General features: G+C 49.9%; 1 protein-coding gene across 1 annotated transcript in view; it reads right to left on the minus strand.

Moving 5' to 3' along the window:
• VPS53 (VPS53 subunit of GARP complex) overlaps positions 1-14,238 on the minus strand; it is a 49,486-nt gene that overhangs the window by 19,999 nt on the left and 15,249 nt on the right. The window contains exons 6-16 of the mRNA XM_081890309.1: positions 13,078-13,193; positions 12,106-12,225; positions 11,471-11,549; positions 10,211-10,354; positions 9,839-9,981; positions 7,911-8,052; positions 7,384-7,485; positions 6,293-6,387; positions 5,615-5,857; positions 3,387-3,534; positions 2,513-2,595 (exon numbers count right to left, since the gene is read on the minus strand). Coding sequence (XP_081746435.1) covers positions 2,513-2,595; positions 3,387-3,534; positions 5,615-5,857; positions 6,293-6,387; positions 7,384-7,485; positions 7,911-8,052; positions 9,839-9,981; positions 10,211-10,354; positions 11,471-11,549; positions 12,106-12,225; positions 13,078-13,193 — 1,415 coding nt within the window. The remainder of the gene's footprint in view (positions 1-2,512; positions 2,596-3,386; positions 3,535-5,614; positions 5,858-6,292; positions 6,388-7,383; positions 7,486-7,910; positions 8,053-9,838; positions 9,982-10,210; positions 10,355-11,470; positions 11,550-12,105; positions 12,226-13,077; positions 13,194-14,238) is intronic.

Below are 14,238 nucleotides of genomic sequence, written 5' to 3' on the forward strand. Positions count from 1 at the left end.
AGGGTCAAGGAGGAGACCACTGAATTTCTCTGCTTGCACACTCTGTTCTAGAGATGCAACCTTACGCTGGAAAAGGGAGGGATTCAGGATTGCCTCCAGGCAAAATGTTCATTAAAATTTCCTGCCTGCAGAAAACTAGCAAGTTCAGGGGAAAGCGCCCTGACACCCTACTTTTCTACATTTAGGCCCCACCTGCCCTGTACTTGTTAAAAAACAGAGACATCACCTTGCCAACAAAGGTTTTCCCAGTAGTGATGTATGGAAGTGAGAGCTGGACCATAAAGAAGGCTGGTCGCCAAAGAATGGATGCTTTTGAATTATGGTGCTGGAGGAGACTCTTGAGAGTCCCATGGACTGCAAGAAGATCCAACCTCTCCATTCTGAAGGAAATCAGCCCTGAGTGCTCACTGGAAGGACAGATCCTGAAGCTGAGGCTCCAATACTTTGGCCACCTCATGAGAAGAGAAGACTCCCTGAAAAAGACCCTGATGCTGGGAAAGATGGAGGGCACAAGGAGAAGGGGACGACAGAGGACGAGATGGCTGGACAGTGTTCTCGAAGCTACCAGCATGAGTTTGACCAAACTGTGGGAGGCAATGGAAGACAGAAGTGCCTGGCGTGCTCTGGTCCATGGGGTCACGAAGAGTTGGACACGACTAAACGACTAAACAACAAAGCCCTGTACTTTTAAAGCAGTCCTATACCACTTTAAACAGTCATGGCTTCTTCCTCCAAAGAATTCTGGGAGTTGTAGTTTGTGGTGGGTAGTGAGAGCTGTTGGGACACCCCATTCCCCTCCCAGAGCCACAATCCCCAGAGTTCCCTGGGCAGACGGACTGATGGTTAAACCACTCTGGGAACTGCAGCTCTTTTATGAATTGCAAGTGCTTTTGTGCAAATGTGTTTTGAGCAGAATGCATTTTTCACTTCCTCATTACTTTTACATGACTTCCAGATGTTCTAAATGTTTTAAACGCATCTGAGTTTTATACTGTTTTAAATATGTTTTTCATTTTAAATGGCATTATTTTAACTTTTTGGACCTGGGCCCCCTTCGGTAGGAAAGGAGGACCAGAAATTTCTTTCAAAGGGCTCGAGATGGGATGCACAGATCTCCTCCCTGTTTTATCCCTCACGACAAGCCCTGCCAGGTAGTTTGGGCTGAGAGGCAGCGACTGGCCCAGTGTTCATTGGCAAACTTCATGCCCCCATCTCCCTCGTCCCAATCTGGCACTCTTATTTACCACCCCAGCCTTTCCCACCTCCAGATGTCATTGGACTACAACTCCCATTATCCTTAGCCAGTAAGGCAAGTGACGATGGGACTTGTAGTCCAACAAAATCTAGGTTGGGATCTAGGTGGCAATCACGCCAGTGAGAAGGCCTTTCTATGTAATGAGAGGCTAAGAAGTTCAACAACGAAACACAGGGGGGTAAACGAATGTTAACACAATTTGAATTGTGCTGAACAGCTCTATTAGAGAAACAAGCTCGGCGCTCCACTCAGCTGCCAAATTTGGAAGACACAAATTACGCCTTCCCAGGCGTAATCTACTCTTAGTAAATTAAAGCTGTCAATCTTCCCTCAGGAACGGCCAAAATAACTTCCTGACAGAGCCATCAACACTGAAGCCGCCTGTCACGACACGAGAACTCGCTCCGCAACCTCCTCATAACATTTCCACTCGTGCCGGGAAATTAAAAGAAAAGGCGCGACAAAACTCCCGGCCTGTCAGGGCTCACACACGCAGCTGTTAACGCTGCATAAAAACAGTCACCCGTTAATAGAAATATCAGCTCTCGTCTACTTCAATTTTCTTTCAGCGTGAGGGAAACGTCAACTCAGCTGACAGGCCTGTCAGGAAAAAAAGGCCTGGAAAACACAGGCACCGCGGGGAGCTGTGGCTGCCAATATGGCTGCCAAGGTGGCCGCAGTGGCGGGGAGGGAGAGGGGCTCGCAGGCCCCACGGTGGTCCTTGGAGGAGCTGAGCAGATGTTTAAAAAAACGGGAACCTGCAAAAATGGGAAAGCCAACTTAAAGAGTGCTTTTAATCTTGAAAGGCAGGCAGAGTCAAACTCGGCCCGCCAGATGTTTTGGGTCTACAACTCCTATCATCCCTAGCTAACAGGACCAGTGGTCAGGGATGATGGGAGTTGTAGTCCCAGAACATCTGGAGGGCCAAGTTTGCCTCCGCCTGTTTAAAGGCCTTGTTGCAGGGGTGATTTGCAGCCTGGGGGAGGGGCCGCGTTCCCATCTGAGCAACCTTCCGGGGGCCGCACTTCGGCGGTGGGCGGAGGCAACGGCAAAAGTAGGCAGGGCAGTGCATGCAAATCTTAACTTTTGGACGGTAGACTAGTTTCTGTACATGTACACCTCTCTCTCCTCCATCCAGACAAGCACATGTCTTTGGCAATCTGAGTTTTTGGGCTATGACTCCCCAACAGTCCCAGCGAGCCCAGGACCCCAGATCCGCACATTGGGGGGGCGGGAGGCCTCCAGAGGCATACATACATGCTAAAGGTATCCATCTCCCCCATCAGATTGATCCGCTCCACCAGACTGGCGTCGACTTTCTCTCTGAGCTTCTCTTCGAGCTGTTGAAGAAGTTTGGGGTGTGAGACAGGGAGAGAGGCTTTCTCCGTGAAAGTCTGGCTAATCCCAAAACGTCAAGTCTAACCACCCGCTTAACCATGCCTACTGCTCTCTGCCTTAAGTATAAAATTAAAAACAGCCGTGTGAGGCACCCAGGGACAGATATGTGCACCCCACACCCCTAATAACTGGGGTTTCCACATTTCTAGAATTCTGTCAGAAACAGCAGGGTGTTTTCAGATGTGCTATGCCAGGGGTCAGCAAACTTTATCAGCAGGGGGCCGGTCCACTGTCCTTCAGACCTCATGGGGGGCCAGACTATATTTTGAAGGGGGGGGGGAATGAACGAATTCCTATTCCCCACAAATAACCTAGAGATGCATTTTAAATAAAAGGACACATTCTACTCATGTAAAAACACCAGGCAGCTCCCACAAATAACTCAGAGATGCATTTTAAAGAAAAGGACACATTCTACTCATGTAAAAACATGCTGATTCCCGGACCATCCATGGGCCAGATTTAGAAGGCGATTGGGCCTTAGTTTGCCTACCCATGTGCTAGGCTTCCTCGAGAGCAAGTGGGAGGAGACAGCCTGCGCGCTGCAGCCACAGTCATTGTTGAAATCCATCTCCCAACAATCCCCCTAGCCTCTGCCCTAAGCTCATAAGGACTAGAAACTTGGGTTTCGTTTTAAGGTAGGACCGGGCAACCATGTTATTTTTGGCTGAAGATCGCATCCCTGCAGGTTTCCCCGGCGATCCCCGGCCCCCCAACCGCCCGCAGGCTTTACCTGTTGGGTGGTCGCCAAGCAATACTCGGCCGTGCTGAGTATGCTGCAGATCAGGCAGAGCTCTTCCAAGGTGAACTTGGCCACCTCCGAACCCTCTTTCTCCTTCAGCAGGCTGCTGATTGTCAGCCCCCCACTGCTGCTGGTCGTCCTGCAAGGGGGGAAACAACACGGCAATTAAACACAGAGGGGGGTTTGACAGCCCAAAAAGCAGCCAGCGGCCTCTTTTGTTTTAAATTATTTTAAATGCATTGCTTTAAATGCATCGGCTGTTTCTGGTGGGTTTTTAACTTTTCTTTTGTTTTTCCTGCATAGGCTGTGTAGGAGGCGATTAGTAAAATTAAAATACCGTATTTTTCCGTGTATAAGACACCCCCATGTATAAGACGGCCCTTATTTTTTCTAACTATTTTTTTTATTAATTAGGAATTATGGTGCTGGAGGAGACTCTTGAGAGTCCCATGGACCGCAAGAAGATCAGACCTCTCCATTCTGAAGGAAATCAGCACCTGAGTGCTCCCTGGAAGGACAGATCCTGAAGCTGAGGCTCCAATACTTTAGCCACCTCATGAGAAGAGAAGACTCCCTGGAAAAGACCCGGATGTTGGGAAAGATGGAGGGCACAAGGAGAAGGGGACGACAGAGGACGAGATGGTGGGACAGTGTTCTCGAAGCTACAAACATGAGTCTGACCAAACTGCGGGAGGCAGTGGAAGACAGGAGCGCCTGGCGTGCTCTGGTCCAGGGGGTCACAAAGAGTCGGACACGACTAAACAACAACAAAAAAAATAACCCCAAATTAAGAAATTGTTTAGCTTTTTGGGGTGGGGGTGGTCACTTCTGCCAATCGTTCACCCGCCTGCCTGCCACTGCCGATTGCTTGCCACAGCCACTGCCAATTGCACACCTCGCTGCATCTGCCAACTGTCTGCCCACTCGCCGCCACCAACAGCCCACCCACCCACTTGCCGCAGCTGCCAATCGCCTGCCCAAATGCCGCAGCCACAGCCAATTGCCAGCAGGCCTTGCTGCAGCCACCAATCACCCGCCCAATCGCTGCTGCCAATCTCCTGCTCGCTGCTGCCATTAATCGCACGACCCCCCTGTGAATTCACTATCCGTGTATAAGACGACACCCAATTTTTGCCTAATTTTTTTCAGCAAAAAGCATCGTATTATACACAGCAAAATACGGTATATACAATACTGCATTATCCTGCATTCCCTGGGATAATTCACATTGGTCATCAAGCGGACCAAACCATTGTCTTTCTCAATCTCCTTACCATGAAGTCTCTTTTCCTGCAGAACAAGAATAATTATATTCAAGGGTGCAACAGGCTACATTCCACATTCTTTTGTGGACAATCTTTGGGGAAAGGGGCGGGCACATCCAACTGGTGGGCAGGGCCAGAGGCAAAAGGGGCGGGTCCACAGGGTCACCTCTGATCTTTTCGCCAACAGCCCAGCCACACAAGAGCCAGTGGTTTCTACACCAACACACACACATCTCTCTCCATACAGACATTTTCACAGTTAGACACCTTCCAGCCAGGCATAAGCACTGGGTGAGAGTGAGGGGTAGGGCCGGTGAGGGGCGTCACCTAGGGAGAGGGTGGAGAGTCGGGCAGAGTTGCTTGGAGGACCACATTTGGTCCCAGGTTCAAGTCCTGGCATCTCTAGGCAGGGCTAGGACAAGGTCTCCTGTCTGCTATCCTGGAGAGCTGCTGCCAGCCCGTGTAGGCAATGCCAGATAGGCCAATATTCCAGCTCAGTGTAAGGCTGTTTCTCATGGGTTGCTTCCAGCGATAGTCTAGACCAGCCTTTCTCAACCTGTGGGTCCCCAGATGTTGTTGGACTACAACTCCCATCACCCCTAGCTAGCAAGGCCAGAGCTCAGGGATGATGGGCATTGTAGTCCAACAACATCTGGGGACCCACAGGTTGAGAACTGCTGGTCTAGGCCCACTGAAAAGCCACGACTAAAGAAGATCCATTAACCTCACTGGGTGTCCCCCAAGCAGAATTTAGTTGGCTCCAACCTCTGTATTCTTGAGGACTAGTTTATTGACTTTTCTTCGCTTTGACTGCAGACATTACTCTCCCCTCGACGTTGGATTTATTACGCTGTTACTGATAGTTTCACTTCTTGTTATTTGGGGGGGGGGGGATTCCTTTAAAGCGCTAACATTTTTTTAAAAAATGTCATCTGACGGTGGCTAAAACCTCACTTGGGCAGATTTCCCGAGAGGATCTTCCAGGCGTATTCCCGGAGGTATTTCTGGAAGATGGTGGTGAGGGCAATCATGGGCTCCCCGGTGCTCAGCTGGGAACATTGCACCATGCATTTCTTGTAGTACACAAAGAGGTCGGCACAGCTGGGCAGGACAGCCCCGCCCTCGTCCACGTTTGGCTTGGGGGGCCCTTGGGCTTTGAAATCCCCCACGAAGCGGTCAATCAGCTCGCTGAGGTTTCTGGAGGCAGAAGAGAAGCAAAGACAAACAAGAAGGCAGTCAGGCAAAAGGATTTAGACCGGTTTTTGGTTGCCTCATTCATTCTTGTTCTGCCCATTGAGGCACAGATCTACCCGAGGGCATCGAAGCCAAGCCGCGCTGTGCACGTGCTCCCGAGCCTACCGTCCCAGCCACAAGGACTAGAAACTTGACTTTTAAAGTAAAACCCGAGATTCTCAGGGCTGTGCAAATCTGTGGCCCTTCTTTCGTCCTGAAGGTCTGGACAAAGGGGTCTGTTCCCACACGAGAAATTGAAGAAATTAAAAAGGGAGTTGCTCATGGCCCCGTACCAATGCTAATGTAAAAAGGATGTTCCCAATGGATCAGGACCAAAGAGCATCAATACATTCTTATTTCTCGTCTTTTTCCTTCCTTCCAAAAACTCCCTTTACTCACTTGTCCTGGGATTCAATGTAGACGTAGAGATGAGGCTCAAAGCACTTGGAGACGATGCCATGAAAAGGATTGTCTGGAACTTTCGGCTTTTTGGGCTGGAAAACAAAGTTGGAAGGAACTTTTTTAAAGAGAGAAATTGTCGTTATTTTTTAATTCAGACTCTTCAACCCTTAAGAAAACGTCTCCTTTTCCATTTGCAACGCTCCCCTCCACCAGGTCAGTATCTCCACTTCCAAAAACATAAAGCAGCAAACAGAAGAGGAAAATCCCCTACATGTTAGTTGAAGGGGTTGCAATAACCATGGCATAGAGAAAGTGGATGGGGAAATATTTTTCTCAGAACCTTTGTGAACTCTTAAACCATGAAGACCAGAAGCTTACTGTGTTTTTAGGAGAAGGGCTGCAAGCTCAGAGGCAAGAGAAGGGGTAGGCGAACTAAGGACCGGGGGCCGGATCCGGCCCAATCGCCTTCTAAATCCGGCCCATGGATGGTCCGGGAATCAGCATGTTTTTACATCAGTAGAATGTGTCCTTTTATTTAAACTGAATCTCTGGGTTATCTGTGGGGCATAGGAATTCGTTCATCCCCCCCCCAAAAAAAACAGTCTGGCCCCCCACAAGGTCTAAGGGACAGTGGACCGGCCCCCTGCTGAAAATGTTTGCTGACCCCTGGGCAAGAGTTTCTGCTCTACATGAAGAAGGTCTCAGGTTCCACCCCCAAAGGGATCTCCAGGTGGGGCTGGATAGCTACTGCCAGCCAGAGTAGACAACACTGCACTAGATGCATTGCAGGGGGCTGGACTAGATGGCCCTTGGGTTCCCTTCTGACGTTCTATGGCCCAAAACTCTGACACAACACAAAGCACCTTCCTGTGTTTCTGACTGTAGCCCAATGCAAAATCTCACACAGGGGAGCTTGGGGACCTGCAGGTCAGAAAGGAGTTGGCAGAACCAATCCTTCCTCCATCTGAGAACCTCCATTTTTATTTTTTTAAAGGAGGGAATTAAGTGCACAGCCATTCTGGGCAGGAAGAAAGGCTTGAAAACACATGGGCGGCACCACAAAAGCCTCAAAAGGCTAAGAGACTTACTCTGTCAATGTCGGCCTTTTCTAACGTGGCTTCGTCCGACTCCAGGACGGTTTCGTCTTCCAGGAAGGGGTTGGTGTTGGGAGGCGGAGGCTCAGCCTTCTTCTGCGGTGAGGTAGGGAAGGGCGACACAACAAATCAGAAGGAAATTAGGCAGGGAGAAAGCAGACAGGGGAGAGCTCTTCCTGCTTCGCTTGTAACATTCGGACCCTTTCAAATGGCCTCGGCCCAGTAGACCTGAAGGAGCGTCTCCACTCCCATCATTCAGCCCAGACCCTGAGGTCCAGCTCTGAGGGCCTTCTGGCAGTTGCCCCCCTGCGAGAAGTTACAGGGAACCAGGCAGAGGGCCTTCTCGGTGGTGGCACCTTCCCTGTGGAACGCCCTCCCACCAGATGTCAAGGAAATAAACAACTACCAGACTTTTAGAAGACATCTGAAGGCAGCCCTGTTTAGGGAAGTTTTTAATGTTTGATCATGTTTTTAATATTCTGTTGGTAGCTGCCCAGAGTGGCTGGGGAGACCCGACTCACCGGCACTGTGTCAGAGAGGGTGCAACCCGAGAAGCGTTTCGCCAGCAGCCCTTCAAAGTTTGTGGTCCTCTGAATGGCAAAGAGAAGGAGCTTCACCTCGATCTCCTTCGCCCGCGTCCGCATGATCTTTCCAAGCTCCGTCCTGTGGCAGGGGGAGAGAAGCTTAGGCAGGTCCTTACCAGGCACCTGCCCTGATGTAGGAAGCTGCCTTACAGAAAGCCAGACATTTGGGTCCATCTAGCTCAGTGCTGCCTACACTGAACGGCAGCAGCTCTCCAGGGTTTCAGGCGCGCGGGGGGGGGGGGGAGATTCCCAAGAGACACTCCAGACCAAATCTGCTTGGCCTGCGGGTTTGTTTACATTTTTCTCGAGTAGCTAGCCATTTTAACGATGACTCTGTGTGCTGTTTTTAACTGCTGGTTCTTATACTGCTGTTGTTGGGATCTGTCTGTCTTAGGAGACAGTGGATCACACCTCTGGGGGCGAAGTCAAAGCTCTGCATTAGTAGCAACAAAGGGGCCTCTCCAGGATGCAAGCCTGGGCAGTGGGTCTGGGGGTCCTGGGCTGTGCAGAGCCCCCCTCTCAGCCTCGCTGAGGTGGTCCAAAGGGAAAGCAGAGGGAGATGTTGGGTGCCAGCTTGGCTGCAGGGGTTGCTGGAAAGAGGAGTACAAGGCACTATCCAAGCGTCTTAGGGACCCCACTCCAGATTTGTGGAGGGTTTACTTCACAGCCTTTTCTTCTCCCAAAGATATCTCACAAGGCAGTACAGTGGTACCTCTGGTTGCGAACGGGATCCGTTCCGGAGCCCTTTTCGCAACCTGAGCAGAATACAACCCGCGCCTGCGTGCCTCGCGATTCACCGCTTCTGCGCATGCGTGTGACGTCATTTTGAGCATCCGCGCATGTGCGAGAGGCAAAACCTGGAAGTAACCCTTTCTGGTACTTCTGGGTCGCTGTAGGACGCAACCTGAAAAGATTTAACCCGGAATGTTAGAAGGATGCTGGAATGAAATTATGTGGTTTTAGCAGTAATGTTACAAAGGGGTATGTATAAATGGATTGTTAACAGGTGATAGTGTAAAGTTACAATATATTAAGATAAATTATTAAGATAAAAGCAAAAATGGAAAGGATTTGCTGAAACAACTAATTGAACTAGAATACAAAAAAGGGAGGTGTGAGGAGGTCAGGGAAACAAGTAAATGAAAGACAAGACATGGAAAGACAGATTTGTTTTTAATTGTTTTTATTTTTTTGTATTTTGTATTTTTTGTTTCTTTTTTCACTTTTGTAACTTTATTGAAACTTTAATAAATATTATTTTAAAAAAAGAAAAGAAAAGATTTAACCCGAAGCGTCTTTAACCCAAGGTATGACTGTAGAGGTTTAGGATCAGAGTTTTCCTTCTCCTAGATGGGCTCCCTTCCCAGATGGATGAGCCCCACCTGCCCCTCACTTCCCTCCACAACACATGCAGAAACCGCCTTCTTGGCCACCAGCCCCACTATTGGTCTCATCCACTCAGTCTGTAAGAGCCTGTCTTCGCAGGCAGGGGAAGCCCTAACTCACTGAGGCTTTGAGATCCATCAGCTCCCCTCACCTGGCTGAGCCAGCCTGTCGAAAACATTTCCCCCGGTGTGCCGGCTGTCACTTCTAGCAGCCACAGGTAGGAGCTGAGTGCAGGGTGGGGACCAAAGGGGGTCCAACGACCCCAGAAGGAGTAGGATGTGTCCCCCAGCAGAGGGGCTACCCCTCCCCTAACACACCATACATTTTCTCAAGCAGCCGGCCATTTTAATGACTACTCTGCGCTGCTTTTAACTGCGGGTTCTTATGTTGCTATCCACCACCCTGACCTTGTACACCAGGCGGTGGCATATAAAATCCTTCCGCAAAGAAATCAAGCAGAGCGCCCTGGGCCCCGCTACCTGGTAATGTGGCAGAAGTCGACCGCAATCCTCTCGGTCATGCACCATTCCGCCGGGAACATGCGGACGTACTTCTCCTCGTAATCCACCAGCTGGCGTTTGATCCAAGCGTAACGCCGGTCGATTTTATCCAGCCAGGCGACCTGGAGGGCGAGAGAGAGGGAGGCGCTATGAGAACAGCTGTAGACAGAGGTTGTTAACTGATTGATTGATTGATTGATTGGTTTCTATGCTGCTGAGTTGCCAAAGTGCTTTCTAAGAAGCTTACAAGCACAAAGGAAGTTCCTGGCATACATTTCCCAAGGCCAAAAAAAAAAGTGGAGGATATCTGAACAGCCCACAAAAAGCTAAGAGGGGAACATCCTGGCTTACATCTTGGTTTTCCTGGAAGAGCACGAGGTACTCCGAGAGGTGCTGCTTGATGAATTTCTTGATGATCTCCTGCTTGATTCTGGGGTCCAAGACGTTTGCGACCAGGCAGGCATCCCGCAGCACATTGCTGGGACCTCCAGCCCTCTGCCAGGGAGGAGAAAGGCAAAGAATTCACAACCTTTTATCCCTATGCACCCAGATTTTTTTTCCCCTTGGGGAGGGGAAGCAAGACGAGAAGGCATCTTGTATAGCAGCATCATTTGTTTTACAAGTTCATCGTACGACACATATCCACTGGGGGTGCCTGGAGTTCATAGGGTCTGCGCTTCCAGTGGCGCCAGTGACCATACTTTGGGGATATATGAAAGGCAAGTAGAGCTGGGCGATATCTGGTTTTCAACACTGTGATATATCACCAGCTAAACATCGCGATATATCGATATATCAGTGGTACCTCTAGTTGCGGACACGATGCATTCCAGGGTGCTGTTTGCACCCCGAAAAGTCCGCAACTAGAGCAGCGCTTCTGCACAAGCGCAGAGCATGATAGAGCACTTCTGCGCATGTGCAAAGTGCGCAGAACACTTCTGTGCACGCACGCACAGCAAAAAGACACAACATGAACCTAACGCAACACGAGGTATGCCTGTATCTGTGAAAAGGACGGAACTACGCAGAGGTGAACAGGACAGGTCCTGGCAACTGCTAGTACTTAAGGGTCTAAAACTGATAAATGATGATATTATCAATCCCCTCGTGGTCACTTTCAGTAGCAGGCAAGCCAAAATGCATCCAAATGAGACTTGGGGTTTTCTGCTCAGCTATCAAATGGTGGTATTCAGGACACCCCAGAGTATTGCAATGAGTCATAGTGAATATAAAACATCTGGGATGATGCAGAAGATGCAGCGATGGGCAGTTATAGAAGTGAAAAAGAAGAGGGAGCAGAGAAGAATCATTGCTAGGGGAGACACAGCAGAGGGTGAGAGATGCTTCCTTTTTCTCCACCCCCCAGCTCCTTTTCTCCTCAATCTGGGACATTGGCTGGTCAAACAGAAAAAGCAGCCTTGGGGAGGTGTTGCAAGGTAAAGGGTGAAGCACCTCCCCTCCCCGCTACCATTTCTCCCCTACAAATGATTCTCATGCCAGCTGCACTAAAACTGGGCTACAAACACCATTATTTGTTGTTGAGAAATAGGGGAAGCTCATTTGCACTTCTGCAAACAAGGGAGAGACCGGGATTTATTTTTATTTCATTACCTTTGTGCCTTGAGAGGGAAACGCTTCCTCGAAATCTGCCAGGATCTGTTGCCCCAGCTCGTTCTGGGCAGCCTTCACCCTGCCCAGGAACCAACGAGGAAATTGGGTTAGGGCTCCGGTGGCCAAACGCAGGCTTCTGCAGGAAGTTTTTGTTCCTAGCAAAACTAGTTGGGGAATTAAACGCCTGCCAAGCCAAACGAGGCGGTGGCTTCTAGTTTACCGGAAACAACTCAAGAAGCAAGGGTGACAGCCCTTTAACCAGAATATTCCTTAAAGGGGAAAAATTAAGATTTAAGAACTGAGTAGAAGGAACCCCGGAGTATTAGAGACTGTTTTGACAGTCCTGTCTGCTAACAGGGTCGCTTTGTATGGTTCCCTGACTTTATTAAAAACACAAATCCCATAAAAGCATGTCAGGGTAAATTTATGTTAACATATTTTCTTTTTTTATATAAAAGGAAAAACAAGGCAGGAATGCCCTCCCTGTCTCTGCAGACCAAAGAGGTGCAGCTGAATGTCTGAGCAGGAACTGAGTTAACATTCGCTCCTCTGTTAACACAGGGAGACTCTGAATGGCTGCTGTGTTCCTGGGCTCCCCTCTTCCAGCTCTCGGGAGATCACCGCCTTCATCTCACCTCTCAGAAAGCTGCCGAATCTGCGGGATCCCCATGTATTTGTTGAAATGCTCCAGCACGTTCACAACCCCTTGCAGGAGGTTGGCCACCTCCCCATACTGCCGCCTCCTCGTCATGGCCCTAGAGATGGGAGTGGGGGGAAGAGAGAGGAGAATGGGGGGGTTTAATTAGAAGAGAGAAGTTGGGGATTAAATCAAACACTGGAAGCTGCCTTATAATAATAATAATAATAACAACAACAACTAATAATAATAATAATAATAATAATTTATTATTTATACCCCGCCCATCTGGCTGGGCTTCCCAAGCCACTCTGGGCGGCTTCCAAAAGAATATTAAAATACTGTGATACATCAAACATTAAAAGCTTCCCTAAACAGGGCTGCCTTCAGGTGTCTTCTAAAAGTCTGGTAGTTGTTGTTCTCTTTGACATCTAATGGGAGGGCGTTCCACAGGGCGGGCGCCACCACTGAGAAGGCCCTCTGCCTGGTTCCCTGCAACTTGGCTTCTTGCAGTGAGGGAACCGCCAGAAGGCCCTCGGTGCTGGACCTCAGTGTCCGGGCAGAACGATGGGGGAGGAGACGCTCCTTCAGGTACACTGGACGCAGTCAGACCAAGGAACTTACTCAGGGTGGGAAGCCACAGGTCCTGCGACCAAATCTGGCCCCCAAGGCCTCTGCCTGGCCCCTGAGGTCCTCCCTGTCTCCAGGCGAAATCGATCCTTATTGCTCCGCCCACTGTTGCCCTGGCCCCGCCCACTGCTGAGTTTTGCTTGCCTTCAATGCAGCCCACTGTAAGTTTCCTCTGACTTGCAACCCCTAAGGACTAGAAGCTTACTTTTTTTAAAAAAAGGTGGGTTTCCCCAAAAGCTAAACCCGTACCCAATTCCATGCCACAGTTTCCCCCTCCCCCAGCCTCCTTTGCGCGCCCACATTATCATGGCACACCCCCCTCCCAGGGCGCACAGCTTACTCCAGGGAGTCAACTCCGCCAGCTAGCATGTGGAGGTGGTTCAGGGTCGTGATGGAGGTGGTCAGGTGGCGCTTGGCGTGGTCCAGCTGCTTGATGTCGCGGGTGATTTCCTTCACCTGTCGCAGGTGAATAATAATAATAATAATTAATAATAATAATAATAATACCCCGCCCTCCCCAGCCAAGGCCGGGCTCAGGGCGGCAAACAAGCAATAATAAAAACAAATTGAATGAATACAACTTAAAAACAAAATTAAAATACAACATTAAAATACTGAAACCTCATTGCAGGAGGAGAAAGGAAAAGAGCAAAGAAAGAGGGGGAGGGAATCAAATTGGCTCCAAGCCAAAGGCCAGGCGGAACAACTCTGTCTTACAGGCCCTGCGGAAAGAAATCAGATCCTGCAGGGCCCTGGTCTCATGAGGCAGAGTGTTCCACCAGGCCGGGGCCAGTGTTGAAAAGGCCCTGGCTCTGGTTGAGGCTAATCTGACTTCCTTAGGGCCCGGGACCTCTAGGGTGTTGCTATTTATGGACCTTGAGGCTCTCCGTGAGGCAGACCGGGAGAGGCGGGCCCGTAGGTACGAGGGTCCTAGGCTGTGAAGGGCTTTAAAGGTCAAAACCAGCACCTCAAATCTGATCCTGTACTCCACCGGGAGCCAGTGCAGCTGGAAAAGCACTGGGTGAATATGCTCCCAGAATAAACAGAAGAATTCAAGAAACTGTGCACACACACACACAGAGAGAGACTTAGAGAGCTTCAGTCCCCACAACTGCCTCATTGGGGCAAGATCTGCTAGGAAGCGTTGCTGTGCTCACTAGGCCTCATCATCGGAGCAGTCTTGTTTCTTTGAATAAAGAGTTAACTTCACGGACACCATGGGAGTTTTTGCTGACCATCCCAGACACCTGTTCCAGACACCTCCCTCTCCCCACCCCACGTCTGTCAAAGCCACAAAATCCATCCCAACGTGTCCCCCACCCACAACCCTTTCCGTTCGTGAACGAACAGTGCTGGTCACAAATTCTGAAGCAGGGATACGGAACTGGTGGTCCTCCAGATGTTGCTGGACTCCAACTCCCAGAAGCCCTTGGTCCGGGATGAATCGAGCTGCAGCCCAGGAACACTCAGGCAGGCCGCTGTTTCCCAACCTCTAGGAGAA

Source organism: Podarcis melisellensis (assembly GCF_964234715.1).
Source record: "Podarcis melisellensis genome assembly, chromosome: 15".
Taxonomy (NCBI): Eukaryota; Metazoa; Chordata; class Lepidosauria; order Squamata; family Lacertidae; genus Podarcis; species Podarcis melisellensis.